Source organism: Cygnus olor, chromosome 15, assembly GCF_009769625.2.
Source record: "Cygnus olor isolate bCygOlo1 chromosome 15, bCygOlo1.pri.v2, whole genome shotgun sequence".
In the NCBI taxonomy this organism is placed as follows: domain Eukaryota; kingdom Metazoa; phylum Chordata; class Aves; order Anseriformes; family Anatidae; genus Cygnus; species Cygnus olor.
Window position 1 is genome coordinate 2,517,970 of NC_049183.1, and position 19,738 is coordinate 2,537,707.

General features: G+C 37.8%; 1 protein-coding gene across 17 annotated transcripts in view; it reads left to right on the forward strand.

Moving 5' to 3' along the window:
- Positions 1-19,738, forward strand: part of RBFOX1 (RNA binding fox-1 homolog 1) — an 861,472-nt gene that overhangs the window by 171,317 nt on the left and 670,417 nt on the right. For 11 of the 17 annotated variants that reach the window (XM_040574365.1, XM_040574359.1, XM_040574358.1 and 8 more), the window contains exon 1: positions 17,397-17,510. The exons of 4 other annotated variants lie outside the window; for them this stretch is intronic. In XM_040574365.1, coding sequence (XP_040430299.1) covers positions 17,412-17,510 — 99 coding nt within the window. In that variant the 5' untranslated portion in view covers positions 17,397-17,411. Of the gene's footprint in view, positions 1-17,113; positions 17,273-17,396; positions 17,511-19,738 lie in introns of those variants that run through there. 2 more of the 17 variants (XM_040574364.1, XM_040574371.1) reach the window with 1 other exon arrangement.

Here is a 19,738-nt window from a genome sequence, read left to right on the forward strand (position 1 = left end):
ACCAAGTCTATCAATGTAAAAAGATATTTCTTAGTGTGGAGGAGGATTTGGTAAATTGGTTAACCTACTTGTATCATTAGTTATTCATAAAGGTGGATTATCCTGATAAAGCCTCATAATTCATATTTCCTGCTTTTGCTTCTCTCTTTCTTTTTTTATAACTGTATAAACATATGCAAATAGATAAAATGAAAAATTAATTTATGGTGATTTTAAATTTAGAAGATTTCAGAAAATGAAAACTAGTTTGGAGAATGTGAGTTTATGAATAAATTAGCACAGAGTGATCACGCTTCACAGAATTGCTTCACTTGGAAAGCTCATGCCACCTACATAAAAACTTCACCTGAGGGTTTGGTTCAGTATAGTTCTTGAACATTATTCTAATGGTATGTGAATATTATCATCAAAACTGCTTAAAATCACGTGTGTTAAATTATAATATGTACTGAAAAATAAAACCCAAAGAAATGGCATTAGGTGCTAATATTGCTAATAATTGTAATCTTTTATATGATATTTTAATGCCCTGCTAATTGTACATGTGGAAATCCATATGAGCTTTTATACTCATGAACCAAGTTCGTCTTGATATGGGTTCCTTCCTTTTGCTGCGCTTGGATTTTCTCCACCCGCCTATTCATTCCTCTTTGCAGTTATGGTTGTCAAGTGGTTTGCCTTCCTCAGAGCTGACGGTGCTGCTTAGAATTCGCATGGTTTGTAGATGTTTTCCTAGCGCTTGCTCTTTTTACTCTGTAATACATATGAACTTTCTAGTTTCATTTATTTTCATCTTGACGCCAAAAAAAATGACAAATATCTGTAAAATACCTCTTTGCCAGTTTATAAAACAGTAACTGATAATGCTGAGAACAAGACTTCTCTTACGTGTGGCTTATTTCTGACTTAAAGAATTTCACTGATGTTTTCATTCAGCATCTGAAGCTAGCCACTTCCAAATTAGGTATGGCACAGCTTTGATATGCCCAGCCTTTTTTTTTTCTCTGACAGTATGAGATGCCCTATATCATTAGTTTTCTTACCACTGCAATTAACTTTAATGGTTTATGAGAAAAAGAAGAAAAACATATTTAGCAAGATCTATAATAGAGTTACTTTGTCTACCTGAGGTGCTGAGATGCTGATCAGATTTGTGAATAGTGTGGACACCTTCGTCAATGTATTAATTAAGGACTGTGGGCATGTAACAGCTTTAATCAAATATTTTAATGGAGAAATTCTTTTTGTTCTGAGCAAATGAAAAATAAAAAAAAATTATTTATATTTTAGAATGAAAGATGAATTTACCAGAACACCCATTAAAACATGAAAGATAAATGATTAAACTTGTTTTTTAATGAGAAGTAAAAATGTCCTGACATCACCAGAACTGGCAGAAAAACATCTCTGGCCCAACCTGCTGATAAGCAGTACTTGTATGGTTTTCTCCTTTAGGAATGAAGAACACGTTTTCTCTATTTATCATATTTTGTGATAAATGTACATGCATGCTAAGATAAAATAAGTTTTCTCATCAAGAATCTCTGAGAACTACATCCTGGCATGTAAACTGTTGAAATGTGTTCATTGGAAGCTCATGGTCTGATGACCTTTTTCCCTTAAAGCATTGTATTTCTAATTTCTGTTTTGTGCGACAGGTTTTTCAGTATATTTCTTGTGTAGAAGGGTGGCGTTGAATGCCATGAAATCCCCATTTAGCACTTGCAGATGTAAGCGGAATGTGTTTGAAAATGTTGCTATGCTCTCTAGTGGATAATTTACTTATAAGAATCTAAGAAGTTGGTATCGTCAACAGTTGTAAATTTGTATTTCATTTAACTGAAAAACCACAAGTAAGAGAAGTAAGACCTCTATCAGTAATGGGGATCTGCTGAAGCATAGGATTGTGTCTGCATGGAACAGCTCACAGGTTTTGGTACATGAGTTTCATTTTTGCATACTTAGGGAGTGTCCCTATCCTTCAATAGAATTTTTATTTTATTATTTTTTCTCCAACTTGGCTGACAGAGCACAAAAAATGCTTTTATTTGTTTGCTTTTCATTGAAGTCCTGTGATGAATTTACTAAGATGCTTTGGAATTACTCAACTTTCTTTGGGCTACAGAAGAAAACAATGTTAAGTGAAGTACAAGATTCTCAAGCATTGAGTGAAATCTAAGGTTATATGCCTTGCATCTTTTAATATTCACAATTTAATAAGTTTCTTTTCTAAAATCGGCTAGTTGTGATAGTAGTTCTACTTCTGTCGTTCATTTAATGGGATTCTTTAATTGAAATCAATGACCTTGGCTTTGATCTCTGCTTCTCATTGTACTGTGGTGTGGGTGGTTCTGATGAGCTGTAGAAATTGGCACAATAGTTAACTTCAGTGGTGTTTCTCTCCTTCCTCTCAGGGAAAACTGAGCCATCATCATGTGGTTCAGCCTAGGGAACAGCGTTTGCCAGGGAGTCTGACTGCTGTGATTGAGCTTTTTGTACTATTGTTCTGTTTATGGTTACAAAGTGAACCTGCATTTGGCTCTTGTCTTGTATTTTCTTTAGTCTATTCAAGTCCTTTCTCTCTGGCCCACCCCTTTCAGTCTCTGAACCGTTCATTTCCAGCTCTTTCCTTGTGAACTCAGCTGCTGTAACTGGTGCTGTCCTGCAGACTGCCCAGGTAATTCAGTGGAAATTAACGCTGTGACTTACACTGTAATTCTAATTGTGCTCTCCTGTTCTTGGCCTGACAGCCATTCTGTATTGAAGGCACATCATTTTTGCTTATTTGAGTCAATTCTGGAGGCATTAAGTAGGCATTTTATTTCAAGATTTATATGCTAGAATTGGTGCAAAGGGAAATGGCTTTCCTGAAACAACTTCTTCACCAGTGTTTTGGTATTGCTGCCTGGTAGATTGGCTTTGTTGTTGTGAGTCCAAAAGAACTCTGTATAAAGATGCCCAGAATGGTGGGCACAGGGATTTTTCTGACCAGATAATTGAAGCAGCAGACTTCAAGAAAACTATTTCCTATTCCATTTTGCAAAACATGGCTTCATTCTTCACTGTAGTTGGTACCCCACCTTTTGTTGTGAAGTTCTCAATTGAAAGGCTATGATAACTTTTCTTCCTGTTTCAATAAATGCTTTCATGGAATTCTTAAATTCTGCTCTGTGTTGGTGCTGCAGTAATGCGGTCATCCACACTTCCTTCTGCTTTTACTCACAGGTGAATGGGTACTAGTTAGTTGTTATTGGGTTGTGCCCATGCAAATGATACAATATCCCCTTGGATATGGTACAGATTATTCCATTATGTCTAATCGTATTGTTCTTGACTGGTATATGAATTCAGTGGGAGAATTAATTATTGCTGCACTCTTACAGCTCTCAGATTCTAGATTTGAAGTAGATTTAGAAATCTCTGATGTTTGATGGAAACAACTTTCTCATCATATGCATGCCTGTTACTCCACGTTCCATGTGATTCAGTTAAGACTGTTCAGATACTTTTTTTCTGTCTTCCTATTCTGCAAATATGAAAAAAATAAAAAAATAAGAAATAGGAAAAGGAATCTAATTTTGAAATTAGTGATGTTTTTCTTTCCCTTGCTTTTGGCATTTGGCTTTTGGCATTAGGCAAGATTTAATTTAGTTTCAGCTTATATGCCAAATTTCAAGGTAACAATGAGTTGTAATTTTACCCATGTCATTTTGTGCTCTCACAGTAACAGCATTATTTATGTGATTTCAGTAAATGCTACATAGCTTTGCAGGTTAGAAAAAAAGAGTTCTTACAGTTTATTTGCTTGGGTTGATGTGTAGTTATAACAAATGTAAACACACAGATTTAGAAGATTGTTTTCTCTGAAATATTGATAGGTTTTCTAAGGATGTACATGGAATGGCCTTCTGAAAAATCTTGAAGTGGATACGTTTAGAAATCTGCATAGTCAGCGTGACACTTTGTTGTGTTAAAGGGTAAAGTAATTGGGAGTGATGCCCGATTAGCTGTTATAAGTCCGGTCGCGTTCAGGGTGCTGAACTATCACGGTTACGGATTCACAAATAACGTAATACACCCTCAATCTAGTCACATTCCGTGAACTACCACAGCCACACTTAAAGAGTTTGGTCGTGTTCTGTGAGAGCTACCTCGGCTCGATTTAATGAGCAGTGCAATTTGTTAAAGCAACAGGTAAATAGGTTCTTTGGATTGCTGGTGATAAATTCATTGTCTGCAAAGCATGGGCAAATACCAAAAGTATAAGTAATACAGCCTGGCTACAAACGCGTTAAAAGATATGAAATGACTCCATAGAGATTTCTAAGTTTCCTGGGGAGGCACTTGGTATAACCAAGTGTTTGAATCTTACCCAAAGGCATCCCTGTGAGGGGGAGGAGAGGCTCAGCCCGCTGATTGATCCCAGAAGTCAGAGAAGGTATCTTTCAAGATAATATCTCTTCCTTCGTGATGATATCTTCCCTAACACCCTCTCTCCCTTAAGCTAATTTATATCTTTTTTTAATCAGTCAGGTGGAGCTTGAGTGACTCTGGTCATACATATGTTTGTTACGATTGATGCTAAATTTTCTCGCTTTTGTTTAAAGGTCTAGGTTCAGAGAAATTCAGAGCGCATGCTCAGTGAGGGGTGGTCACACCTTGGTTAGCCTTTGGGATGGAGGTGTGTTTTGGTATTATAATGATATTATAATGAGCAAAGTTCTCCAAAAGGACAGCATTTTGTCAAAAACATAGCAGGTCATTGGCTCAGGGCAGCAAATATGCAGCTTATTGGTTCTGACATACTTTTGAGTTCCCATCTTATCACAGAGCCTGGCCATCGTGTCTCCACTCCGCCCTACCCTCTGTACAGCTCCTCTTAGGGTCAGCACACCAAGTTCCCCTGGTGTGGCCAATATCTCAGGCTGGAGGCCTAGGGAACTTCTATGGAATGCAGCTACACTCCACCCTGGAGGCTTCTTCAGTGCTGTACCTTTTCTTAAAAATGTGAATGTAAGCTTAATTTCTAAGTCACCTCAGGCAATTATTCCACACACTTGTGTGGTGAAGACATTTGCATTACAAAGAATAGCTGAAGTCACTGACTGTGAGTGTTAGAACTGCAGTAATAAAACTACCAGAGCAAGGTTGATGTGATGGTCAACTCTCTCTCTAGCTGTGTATGTTAATAAAAATAGATGAATCTTTAAGTGGTGTAGTGTTCCAAAAACCATTCTACTCTGGCTACAAATTTAATTAGTGTAATCATCCAAATCCACAGTTCTTAGCATAGTACAAAAAAAAAAAAAGTGTGATGACTCACAAGAATGAATACAGGAAACTGTTGTAAATATTTTTTGTCTTACTCTTCCTATCTTATTAAAAGATGATGCAACCTTATTGTCAAAGCATTGGTAATCAGTCTTCCAACTTGTTCTCAAACAACAGATCAAAACATATTCTGTAGAAAATGTTACTGACAATTTTTTTGGCATTGTAGTTCAAATAAATCTGTCACTTTTATATTTTCCAAATAATCATGATCTAGATGTGTTTTATTTGCTTCCATACTAAGGATATTAAATATTTGTGTGTATAGAAATATATGTGTAATGTTTATTCAGTGCAGCAGATGTTCAGGAGAGAGAGAAGTAACACGAACCTCTCGGTGTGGCACACAAAATGGTGACTGTTTCCTTTCCTTTCCAGCTCGCTCTCTCCAATTTGTTCCTTCTGCAACATTAACTCAAGCCCAGCAGCAGACTTCTAGGAAACTTGTTTTCTTTGTTGCTTGGTTTGCTCCACACCAGTCCTCACCCCATTCCTCTTCCTTAGTGCTGGATCTTTTACATTTTGTTTGCTCGGCTAGGCTGGCTAGTGCAGTGAAGGCTGCCTGGAGTCTCATTGCTTGTCCATTAAGAAGTTCATACCTGAAAGTGAGCTCTTATTAGGAGTTACCCCTGCCTGCCACAATTTTCACTACCCAAATCAAGTTATCTCCAAACTTACCTCATTTATGCAAGACCTATGATGCTGTCTTTGCCATCTTTTCTGTCTCTTTGACTAATTGGTACTGACTCAGGTAAAAATATAATTTAGTTCTTTTATGGAAAGGCAGAGAAAGGTATTGCAGTAAATGATGATGATTATTATTATTATTTTTAATTTCAGTAGAAATGTCTGGTTTCTGCTGCTGCAGGTTCTAGATCAGTGAGACATAGCAAATAATGGACATGGACTGTGTGGGCAGTAGTGCCACATCTTAATGTTTGATTAATAAATAATAAATGTGTTGCTATCTTTGTACTCGTGATATGACGTGGAATTGTCAGAACCCAGGATCTTCAGTCCTGTTCTAAACAAGCAGTCCTTTATCCTTTTGTTTACAGAAAGCTGCATGCAGATCCCTGAATGCATGCTGGAGATTTGACCTGTTGAGGCAGCTGAGGGGAAAAGAGCAGAATATCCTACAGTCAGACACCAGCTTTGCAGGGCTACTTCAGGAAGTGATACAAAATTGATGGAATAATGGTACAGTGTACTTCTTTAAAAAGACCCAGGAAATACTTAAGATAGGGAATCTTTCAGTGATTTTATATTTATAAATACCGCATATTTAAAATGTGTGTGTATCTGTCGTTAAGGATGTTCTCCTAAAGCTCTTTGTTAGTCTTTCTAACCTTCCACTAGAGAAAGATATGACCTACTTAACCTTTGAGCAATATGTTATTGCAACATTGTTATAAAGTTGGCTTGCAGTTCTACTACTATGATTTTCATTCAAAATTTTATATCCACAAATTAATGTTATTCAATTGAAGTCAATGTGGAGTATTTTTCCCTGACTTTTGTCTTGATTTTTCACCAGTTTCCTTCTCTGCTCAAAATGAGTGCCATTTTGTTTCCCATGTAAAATTAGTACTTGATCTAAAGTTCTGTAAAAACACTTATCACTTTTATCTTTTAAATATTGTGATTGAGCATTTTCTTGAAGAAAACTGAAGGGAGGAAAGGTCACCAATTATGTGAACTTCAGAAGAACAGAGAAGTTGGTGACATTTGTAGGAACAAGAGTTGTGATTAGGAGGGGAAAATGGTGACACTAAAATGAAATAGTGGTACTGACTTTTCACTTGGTTTAAAAAAGTCTGATCTCACTGGAAGAACTTCTGCAATAGAAGCTAGTGTTTGGAGCAGAGGGACATGATCCTGGTGTCCTGAGGGAAATGTAACTGTGTCCTCGTTTGGAAGAGCACCTTTCCTGTAGTGCCACCTTTAGCTCCGTGTACTGGATTGGGCTGAGACAGTCAGCCTCTGGCTTTTGGAAACCCTGCTGGATGGCGTTGTGGGTGGTTCAGAGTGTATGATCTCATTCTTAGTATTACTACAAGCTTTGCTGTTCTCTAGTAACCAGTAGGTATTATACTAGGCAGAGGGAAATGAAGCTCTATTGGACACGGGCCACATCTTCATGATCTTTGTAAATAACGTATAGAAGCTCTATACGTCTCCTTGCTTGTGTATGGACAGGCATTTGTATTCCACTGCCAGGTTAAAGAGCTCTCGCTCTACAAGTAATGAGTTCCTTCATTTTCTGCTACTGAGAGTGAGGGGAAGGGTTCGTAGCCTTGATATGCAGAGTTACACCTGAGAAAACAGCGTTAAGGTTCTCTCCTGCAGATGGACCTCTGCCTGCTCTGAGTGTTAGTGCTGAGAGGATCCCAGCAGCTGGCTGAGTACCTTGCCCAAGCTGCCTGCCAACACCTGTCTGCCTGGTCTATTTCCTTACATGCCAACTTGGTATCCAGGGGACTCTGCTACCCTTAATATACTTGGTTTGTTGTCTGCATTTTTAAGAAATTCATAGATACAAACTGCTCAGGACCAAATTTCTGGCACCTGATTTCCAAGTTTTGTCTGGAGTCACTTTCTTCTATGCTGCAGACACAACTGCCAAGAAACAGAGAATGAGTGCCAAAAAAAATGATACAGTCACGGAAATGTATTTTGTTCATACTATGGTAATTACTGAGTTACTGTACAGGTGTGTGTGAGGCACAGGTTTCCCATTCCGTTCTCTAGACCCACCACAAATGTCCAGCCTACCAGGGATGGGGAGTGAGTGAGCACCAGAGTACAGACTGTCCTCCTTTTCTTGTTTCCTTGTTTTCCCATTTTAATTTCATTTTTAAGCCACTTGGCAGCCTGCAAGGCAGAAAAAGGCCTGTCGATGTATGCTTTGTTTTTTTCTTCCAAGGGACAAAGTAGTATCCATATATTTTTATCTGAGGTTCATGCTATTGAGAGAAATGAATGAGAAGTGAAATATTTGAACATATTTTCATTGTCTCTAATGAACAAAATATAACACCTTTGTTTAAAAATGGTGTTCAGAAGAGCTGTTATTGTGCCATTTGAATTAGCGGAGTCTGCTGTGAGTGCAGTGAGGCCCTTTTAGAAGTAAAAATGCAGCAAAGCATTCTGGCTCTTACTTATTCAGGTTGTGTTTTCCTTCAGAAAATTCTCTCAAGTGCTGATGGGTTATCGGAGAGAGAGAGAGAATAATCTGTTGAGTAGGAGCAATGAAGTAAGACTTTCAGTCAATAAACTTGATCAAAATGCAAGCCAGTGAAATAATATATTGTCTGGTACAGGTGTTCAGTTACATATATGGTTTTCAAATATTTTCAAAGCTTATACTATGCACAAATGTTAAGTTTTGAGCATAGCATACTAGAAATTAAATCATTTATGTATATTTATAAGAATTTATAACAGGAAATGAATTTAATTTTGCTTTAAAAATGCATTCTGAATCTCATACTAAATTTACTTAAAATTAAATGTATTCTATTAATATTGAGCAAAGCATCATTCATTCTTGTAGAAGAATTTTATTTTAAAATCAAAACTAACCAAAGAGCACTGTTATCAGCACAATCTTGAGCTTCAGTGGGAATTAAAAAAAATTGGGAAGCCTTTTTTTACAATGCAAAAGAGAAAAACATTTTTTCATTTGAACTTTCCTTTATATAACTTATTGTCTGCTGTAATGGCATTATGTTGCCTTGGTCTAAATGCGTGTACATACAGAGCTGCATGATGCAGTCAATGTAGTCATCAAACTATACAGTACTATATAGTTCAGCTAAAAATAAGAAATATTTACTAAAATTATAAATATCTACTTCTAATATCTAGATATAGATATATTTAGTATAGATATTCACTAGATACATATAAGTAGTAAATATCTGACTCTTGAGAACTAGTACTTCCCCTAAGATAAGACTTAAATAGCCCACACTTAAAAATTTCTTGTCAAATTTTATATCAACAATAGCAAGAAATATCTCCCTTAATGGGGGCCATGATTTATTTTAGAGTTTTGTGTTTGTCAGAACCAGAAATATTTCACCATCTTAGGGGCGTAGCCATTTCTAGAAGCTTTTCATGGCATTTTACCTGTGAAGGTCACGCTGTGTGTGAGCTGTGCCATGGATGTTACTTATACACAAGTCATAAAAAACTTGTCTGGAAATCTCCAGATTTATTAGATGACTTGGAGTGTCATTGTATTCAGTTAGAATTATCTCCCTTACAAGATAATTTCTCTGAAAACATTTGCAATTTGCAAAAAAATATGTCATTGTATAAGCTTTTGAGTAATTCTGTGTATATTTTAGTTATTCAGTACATTTAATTATGCTTTGTTATGAACTGTTTACAGCGATTATCACTGGAGGAGAGAGGGAGGACAAATGGAGCTGAATCTGGAGTAAAACCAAGGGAAATTCTCACATTAAAGATTCACCGTTGAATCTGCAGACTTTATGCAAATCCAGTGGGTATTTTGTGGAAGTATTAATGACTGTCACATCCTGATTACTGCAGACTTCCCCCTTATGTTTCCAGCTGTAACAAATCCAACTGAAACTGCTAAAATTAACAACAGAAGTCCACAACAGTTTGTCAGAAAAATGTATGAAAATTATTTTTAATGTGTTTTACCCTAATTATTCTTGGAAACATATCTAGATGTTAATTTCAGATACCCTATATGTGTTCCCTGATGGATGACAGATTTTATGTTGGTTCCCTTAAATCTGACAAAATTTACATTGGTCCCCTTAAATCCCTCTAAAGGACCATCTCCAGGACTGAGGTGTTTTTTGCATCTCAGTGCAGGGCCTTGTAAGCTAACTGCCCTGGCACTGCGTCTCCTATTAGAAATCTGCTTCTTTACCAACAGCTACTGTGAGCAACTCTTTTTGCCATGGCATGTACTGGTCCTTTTGCTTTGCGTGAGCTGCAGCCTGTGACACACAAATTGACTCCAGACACATCGATTTATTTGCTCTCAAAAATTGCAAAGTATACAAAGTAAAAAATAATTCCTCAAAAGCCCTAAAAAAACAGTTAATTAGTATGTTCCTGTTTACCGAAGAATTCTGTTCAAGGTTTTATGTATTAAAACAGAGCTAACTTGCCTGTCTCCCTGTGACCTTTTTGTTGCGTGGGCAGCCTCCTCTAGCCTGTCTCCCAGCCCTTATGGGTTTTGAATTTGTGAGGTGATTTCATGTTCCCTTTGCTCTCTTTTCACTTGGTCTTGCAAAGGCATTCCGTCTTTAGAACTGGGCTAGGAAAGCCATTGAAGGTATCATCAGTGTACAAATATGGGGGGAGAAATGTTTTCATGGCTCTGATATGAAGACATCTAAATATGATAGCAGACTGGGAGTTTCATATCTTTTGTTTAGCCTGTCTTTATCTGCCAGCTTACTGTATGCTGTGAATATAATTCTGAATGCCTGCATATATGACAAGTCATAACCATAATGAGCCTGTTTATTTCAAGATACGTAGTGGCATCATTCATTTACATATTAAAGGAAACTTTGCTGGAAGAAGACAAATTTGAGCCTACAAAAGCTTTGTGATGATTGTAATGCTAATCTGTATTCAATCCTGTATATGAAGTGTCACATCTTGAATACTTTAAAAAATTAATTAGTCAACTGTGTTGTGGCACAGATGAGCAGAAGCAAGTGGTTGCTTGCATCCCCAGGCTGTGACAGTCCGAGTGCCAGCAAGGCTGGAAAGCAGAGCAGACCCACGGTAATGGGCTGGAGGTGCCACCCTCATACCCGACTGCACCCACCAGGCTGTGGCATTGGTGTGATGGTGTTACGTTAAATGAGGGCAGTTTGTTTAAAGTCTGGCGAGGAGCAATCCTCACATTCCTTTACAGCTGGTATTTGTAAAGGTACCCAACTCTTCATATGTATTTTAGTAAGAAGTGGGTATATGCACGCATATAATGTTTGTGACAAAAATATCACTGGGACATTTTGCAATCTGGAGAGCAACTGTAAATGTAAGTAGGTTGAGTAAAAATAAGTACAACTGTTTATTTTGCCATTAGCTAAGAATGAGATATGCATTTACACACTTTCTTAACAGAATTGTATCACCATATGCCCCACAGATTTGCAGAGGAGAAAGTTATTTTTTTTGCCCTCTTTCTTTTGCAAGAAATTTCCTAGAAAACTCTAAGTAACTTAAGTTTTTTTTTTTTTTTTTTTTTTTTTTTTCCTCCTCACCCCCTCAGGTAATGGCCTGTAAGTACAGGCAACACAGCCTCATACCTGTCTCATGTAGGCCCATGCTCACCATAGTTTTGTGCGAAAGTCAATGCAGAGCTAAAGGTCTGAATTCAGGTCCCTCTGCCTGTGTGTTATTCCAGGTACAACAGGCAGAGGCCTTGACTGCCCTGCGGTGACTCCGAGATGTGGGTCTGGAAAATGTCAATATTTGATGGGGTGAGCGGCATTCAGAGATCCTCTTCTGTGGGGCGAGGTGTAGTTTGTCATTAAGAGAGTGTTTCTTGCACCAAATTGTCTACAGTGGCAAGCAATTGCACTTCCAGGGTTTTCAAATGTTTTCCTTTGTGTGTTTGCACTTCCTCTTGCACTCTTTTTGATGAGCACAATCCCATCTGTATTTCCTGGGCCTGTGGCCCTTTAGAGAAATCAACCTTGTTGCGGTTTTACTGGGGAAATGATTTGCAGTATCATTTAACACTTCGTGAAGTAAAAAAACCAAACAACAGCAAAAAATAGAACTAGAAGACATTTTGAATTCCCAATGCAGAAAAATGTTGTGTTTTCTAAATGTCACTGCACAAAGAATTGTAATTTGCTGGTGAACAACATCTAAGTGGATCCAGATTCCTTTTGAAGGGAATGTATAGTGAAGTGTTGAAAGTCAGCCTTTTACTAGTAATCCTGGTTCATGATGAAATATTATTTGCCTTTGTAATGTAATTTTTTAATGAATAGTTAAGCATTTCAACAAAGTTGTGAATATGTATAAGCACATAAGGCATTATTTTGCCTCAAGACTTTTCTGAGACCGTTTCTTCTTCATATTTGTAGATACATTATCATATGTGTTACATTAAACATTGTGACAATCTGAAGAAATAAAAATAAAAAAATAGTGATAGCTTTAAAGTGACTGCTTTTGCGATCTAGATTTTTGTGCTTTCTTTAGGCTTGAAAAAAAAAAAGATATATTTTATCCTGGATCTGATATATCCGCAAGAACTTTCCTTCATTTTAGGACTTCGGATAAGTAATTATTTTTTGAATATATCCTGGTAAGCATCAGTTGCTGTGCAGTAATCATTATCCTGTGGAGTATGCATTCTGTGTGTTTGGAGAGGATATAATCCTCTAATATTATTCAGGGATGAATAATACAGGGATAAATTGTTATTTTTATGATAACTTGTAGTGTTTATGCAACAAACTTTTTTCAGTGAGGTTTGAAGTATATATCTGTTGTATCACTACTATTCTAGTTGTATCATAATTGCATACAAGTAATGTTTCACTTACTGTTTTTACTGGTGGTACTTGATTTCTTACACTTGTTTCTGAACATAGTCTCTTTTTTTTGTATAAGGATAGCAAAATTTTTCACATAATACTTTGCAAAATTTTGCAATTACAATCAAAGTGAAAGTATATAAACTTCAAAGTGTATACCAACGGTTGCTTACAGGTAACTTTGTTTGTGAACTAACACAATTGTATGTATAGCCAAAACAATACTAGAACATTCAAGTCACATTAGCAACATCAATTTCAATATACTTCCCTGAAAAACAATGTAAAAACAACTACTAATAACACAAACTGTAGCATTTCAGATGGATATAATCACATTTACAAATTATTTATAGATATAACTTGTGAGCATGGGGCCACAGAAAAAATACTTTAATTTTGAATATACAGAGATAATTCATGAAAACACCTAGTACTTTATCTTGCTGATTCTTTTTAATGTCTGTTTTGTAGGTATGGTATATAACCACTTATTTTTGTGTTCTCTTACAGTTAATCTGAATACAAAGTTATCAATAGTATGAATGCTTGCAGGATCAGACCTCTGCAGAACATTTTAAGTTCTGCATAGTAGAGCAAAACCTTGTGTTTTACAGTTGTATTTTTTTGATACTTCAGTTTTAAAAATCCTTACCATTGATATATTGTCCCCAAAAGATTATGTTTAGCAACAGTCTAGCATGAATCCTCAGATTTAGTTTTCCTTGAGCTGTGCTTGCATTGTTAGGGTTGTGACATATGATTGATGTTGTTTCTTGTTGGTCATCTCCCTCACACTCGCACACTGTCAACATTTAAAAATAAAACTGCAGCATGTTTGTCATAAATTGCATGATACTTTTCCATCTGAATATGCTTCATTAGGCTAACCTTTTGTAATACAACTGGATCATTAGATGGAATGTAGAAAGAAATCATTTCAGCAGTAATCTGTCAGGCAGGGAGAGCCCCCATGTGTTTGATGCATAAATGCAGTACAGATTAAACCACATTTCACTATCCAATATGAAAAATATCTATGAAACTGTACAGGTGCAGGATTGCCTTATACTCAAGATACTACTTCTGAATTTTACCAATCTTCATTCTCCTTCAACGGTTACATTACTTTTCAATAGTTCCAATACCACAGGAACTTAGTTCAAGAAATGGAGAATAAACAAATTGCACACTGAAGCTTTTCACCTAGAAGCCTTCTAGTGTGACTCAAATATGTTTGGATCAGTTTAAAAAAATCAAACAAGCCACACTGTTCACTAGAAGAAGCTTATGTTTAGTAGGGCAATTATTTACTTTTGTTTATTTCTCTGTGAATTAATTATCTTTGTAAAGTAGAAATTTCAGGAAAAAAATATGAGAAAAGAATGCAAGGGTTTAGATAGTAAACACCTAGTTTTTATTTAGAATTTTTGATGTAACATGAGACATAATGTAATGACATTTATTTTGTAGTATTCAATAAACTGTTGAAAATCTCAAGTGCAAAAGAAACAAATGAGGGATTACAGAAATTTCAATGCTTGCTACTATCACAGTAATACAATAGTTAATTAATGTTTGTCCCCACAAGTATAGCAGAAGCACCAAAGCTTAGAGAGAGACCTCCCTCGTTCTTGCTTGCATGCAAGTAAGAAAGTCATAACAGGGATGTCTAGTGTCTGAGCCATGGTTAGAGCCTGTTATTCCCTGATGCAATTTCTAATGTGAGTTTTGCCTGTCCCCAGAGCACTTCACAGTGGTCTTGGTCTTGGTGCTGCTCCGTAGACACTGGTGCCCCAATGATGTTGCCCTGCACAAAGCTCCTGAAGTATCCATATTGTCAAACAAGAGGATGGCATCTCAGATAAGGTTTTGCAGAGGGAACTGCTGTAGTGATGGTTCAAGGAGAAGCAGTGGAATCATTTGACCAATAGAGCATTTAAAGAATTTTCTCTCTTGTTCCTGTGCGGGGTGGAAGAAAAAGTCAGAAGACCAAAACTGTCCACTGTTTAGGGAGAGTGGTGAAAATGGATGTATAAATATATTTAATTTGTTATCAGATTAACTCTATAGATTGAAATGGGATGTTACTATTCTTTTTTTTTTTTTTTTTTTAACTTGGATGTAGGTATTTGGAGTATTATTTTTGCTTAATCATCTGCTCATCATCACAACTTTGTGACAGAATGCATCTTGTTCTGCAGCAGTACGTTGTTAGCCAGTGCTCCCCCCATATTTATTGTTAATGAGATAATTAATTAGTTTAAACTTTTTCATTACTTGAATAAAGAATTGCAGTCTCTAAAGAATAGCACTGAGAACATGTCACATCTGCCAGAAGTGTTGGTCCTCTCATTAAATGACCATATGTGCTGCAAATGCTGGAAGCAACAGGCCAGAGTTACTGGTGGTGCTTCTTGCCTGCTGTGGCTCTGAGTGACCTTGCCCTGGACAGGGCATTTTTGTGACCCTAAAAGACAGTAGAGGCAATTGCTCTTGGTGCTGCTTTTAATGTAATTCTGGGCTTAATAGTAAGAATGGGAAGAGATAAAAATCAGATGTAAATAATAGAACTATAAGCCAACCCACAGTATTCTGTTGGTGGCAAGTGATAAGAGATCTTGTTTTCATAATCCACGGGTTTTAGGGCATCCATGTTTAGATACACAAGGCGGTTTCATCGGAATTTCCAGTATTTCAGTGTTTTAACACTCTGAAATATATTAACTCTGGCCTAGCGGTTAGTGTTTATTCATTTTCAAAGCACTGTAGGGTCATTAATCCTCAGAGCCCTCCTGAGAAGTAAGAGGTAGGAGATAGGCACTGTAAGTATTATTATTCTAATTTTACAAGTGGGAAAACTGAGGAGATTAATAATTTGGTCAAGGCCACACAGTAAGCCAATGTGAGCTCTGAGATTTGTTTTGGCTATTAGCCCAGTACTCAGGCCAGCCCTTGCAATGTTCTGCTTTTTTTAAATTGTACACAGCTGTATTGTAAAGTATTTTAAAATAAAGACATGCCTTATTTGTCACATAAACCATCTAGTTCTCTTTTCTCTTAAGGTAATAAGGTGAGCATATCCAAAATAAAACTTCTACAAGACGAGGAAAGACTTATGAAATCAGAATCTGAATCTAATTATTTTGCACATTTTCAATTTTTTCAAACCAAATTAAACTTTCTCTTATTTTGTCAAAAACGGGTGCAAATTCTTTGATTTGTATCTGCAAAAAGGGAGTGATTAATAGGAATTATGTTATCAGAGATCATTTTTAGTCATCTTTTTGATTGCAAAACAGTGATAAATATTGAAAGATGTTTTACTGAACTTATAATAATCCTGAAAAATAAGGAAATGTGTGGTATGAAAATAAATTTTATAGAAATAGAGAAGTTCTCTGAGCAGTAACCCAACAATTTTTCAGTTTTGTATGTGTGGTTACGTGTTTACACTTTGTAATCCCATTTGCATAAATAGCTGTACTCTGAAAAACAAAAACAAAACACCAAATTATTTGCTGCCATATAAGCAATGTCTTGCCTAGCAAAAGATGCCAGTTTTTAATGTCCGAGATAAACAGACTTTTTCTGTCTGCTCCACTAATGGGTTAATTGCTACCATGTTTTGAGGAAGGTGTTTGGGTTTTGCTTCAGTCCCAGCCTTTTTCTTAAAAATATTTTAGTCTGCAACATTATTATTTATAAACAAATTCAGATTTTCTCTAGAAAGTTATCATTATTTAATCAAAATGGTTAAATAGTATCGATCAAAATAGTGAAGCCCCTCAAACTTTAGCACCAGGGTTAGTATTTGAATACTTGTCAAATAGTTAATACGTTTAGGGAAGCTTCCCATGCCAGGGTTACTGAATCCAATCCATTCTGCCCTTACCCCTAGGCTATGGGGTTCGGCCGAGCGTGTGTCAGCGCCCTGACCTGAAGGCAAGCACCGTGACTTGGTCAGCCCTGTCTGTCAGGGACACTGCGGGGGAAAAAGGCTCATCTTGGGTCATCACGTAGAGAATCGCGTACCGAAAGTCGTAAATACTGTCCCACAGACATTTTGAATCATGTAGGCACGGCGCAAGTAACCGGGCGCGCTGTCGTTCTGCCTCCAGCCGTGCCGGGGCTCTGAGGTAACGGCGGCTGCCGGGCGGGGGCTCGGGGGCGGCAGGCGCCCGGCTGCCGCGGGCTGGGGGCTAGCAGCTCGGCGGGGACAGCCTGACCTTCAGCGCCGGCCGCTCCGCCCGCCGCCGGGCTCCCGATCGTGCTGCGGGGGTGCCCCGGCGGCTGCTCCGGCCGCGGCAGGGAGAGGCGGCTCGCAGCCCGCGATGAAACCCTGGCAGCTCGTGGCGGGCGTGGCGGATGCCCTTCAGGTGAGGCAGGAGAGGCTCTGGAGAACCGAAGGTGGTGGTGGCGGCGTAGGGGGGCAGCCCGCGGTGGCGATGGGGAGCCGAGCCCCAGCCGCCGGCAGCGCGAGCTGTGTGTGGGGCGGCCCCTCGGCGCCTTCCCGCTATGGCCGCCGCGGGGCTGAGCCTCCGCCGGGCTGAAACCGGGGCCGGGCCGCGGGGCTCGCCTCGTGCGGGCTCCCCTCGTGTTGGCGTGGTGCATGAGGTGAGTGTCAGCGATGCCTGCAGAAATGGATGGTGGTGGGGGATATATGTGTGTGTGTGTGGGTGGCTGTCCTTCCTCTGTGACTGACTGAAGTTTGTGTGAACTTCATCTTCGGAGAGCTGCAGAACTTCGATTTGAGGGGGTAAATATTGGCATCGACACGGCGGGAATCTCATTAACAAGTGTTTTTTTTTTTTTTTTTTTTTTTTTGTAAGATGGATTGTTGACTTTTAGTAGGCAGTTCACAGGGTTCCTGACCAAACTGGCTGCTTGTTATCTTTGAGGTACCTGTGTGTTATCAATGTAATGCCACGATGTTAGAAAGCATCTTTACCTGAGGGTTGTAAAGCTGTGTTTCTGTGCTTGTTCAAATACGTGAAATTAAACAGTACCAATGTTTTCTTAATAAATACAGTCTAAACATTCACATAAATGTGGGTAACAATGCATATCTATATTTAGTAAAGCAGAAACAGACTATAAAACTGGGTTTTGAAATTGCATGTCAGTTGACAGCCAGATGCAACTGCAGAGTAATTTAAATATCTTCAGTGACTCTAGCAATTTCCTCGCTAGAAGAAAAAGCTGTGAAAAAATCCTGAAGGGAGCAGGGAAAGTGGGTTTTGCTCGCTTTTAAGGACGGACTCTGTTCCACCTGCTGTAGGGAGTATCTGTTATTTTGAGTCTTGCTGCCATGTGTCGCTGCGCTCCGTGTGGTTTGGGCAGTGAGCGGTTGGGTTATGGCCTGGGCACTGTGAAACCGCCTCGCTGCTGGAATCACCTTAAATCACACCTCAGTTATCTCATTTGGGTAGATGTTCAGGAATTTGGTTTCTGTCAGGTGTGTCCCAATAAGGAATTAGGTTTTGATGCAGAAGTAATTAGGCTTTGCATGAGTGTTAAATGTAAAGTTCATACATGTAAAGTATATACAGTACATTGGTTCCACATCTGTTTCTAAAATGTAGCAATAGGTATGTGCAAAGTTTAAATGTCTTGATATTCTGTTCCTAAATTGTAGTTGTTTTCTTAATTATTTGATGCTCGTGTTGTTAATCTGTTTTTTAAATGTACAAATGAAGCTGACTTCTGAGTGAGCAAAACTGTGGTTAAGAAAAGAGCGTTCCCTGGCGTAGGGAGAGCAGCAGTGCTATGTGGTATCATGTTTTCCATGTTTGAATCGGTTAAGATAAATGGTGTATTGGTTTTGAACCTTTAAAGGTGCTGTTCTGTGAGCGCATGTGCAGTGTCTAAGTCAGCCATCAGTTTTATTTCTGTTAATCCTGTGTGTCTGTTAGGGGTTGGACTGTTTCAGAGATTTTCTTCCTAAAGCAGTACCAAATTCCTTGCTATGTTAAATGTTATAAACATGTCGTATCTCACGTTCCCATTGCCTTTTCTTTAGTATGGGGATAAGAGTTTGTATTTGTTTTGTGCCTTCTCAACATCCAGTTGATGCCTCGGCAAGTGTAAGTAGAATTAATTATGTGCCTTTCCAAGCATGGTGATAGAAAGTGTCAGCTTCAAGTTTGAGCTTCAAGATTGTCAACATTTCTACATTAGTAAATATTTGCAGTTGGAATGGCATAACAATAGATGGATACAGCTACTTTACTTTTACTATCTAGCAATGTGTTATATTTGGTCTTTGTAACTTCAAACTAGTAACTTCAGAAGTTCCTTTATCTTGGAACTGTTACTATTATTTTTTTTTTTGATAATTTTTTTTACATAAGTCTTTTGTTTTGCTCATGAACCACAAAATTTTACCATGAAAGAGTAATACATCAGTTTACTCAGTGATAAACCTCGTGGTATTCAAAATGCGATAAAATGTCTATAAGAATGTCCTCAAGTATGATACTGGAGATTTTTTATTGTCATGAAAAATACTGCTATTAAATGGTAATTAATTTTGTTAAGATAAATATCAGAAATGGCAAATGAAGCATCAAATTGGAAAGGAGAAGAAAGAAATACGATTAACTCTTGCTTTTAAGTTATTGTGGCACTAGTTGTGGAAAAAAAGAGTCAGGAAAGTAAACCTGGGAAAAAACATGTAAAGAATTTTTAACCATTGACAATATCTTTTTCAAACTTTACTTAATATTTTAGGTTAGGTCGGTAACTTTCTAGGAAGGAGTTGCTGTTTAGAGAGCACATGCCTACTGAAGTCAGGCTTTTAGTCTACTTTAGTGATATAGATTTTGGAGTTTTTCTTAGAACAA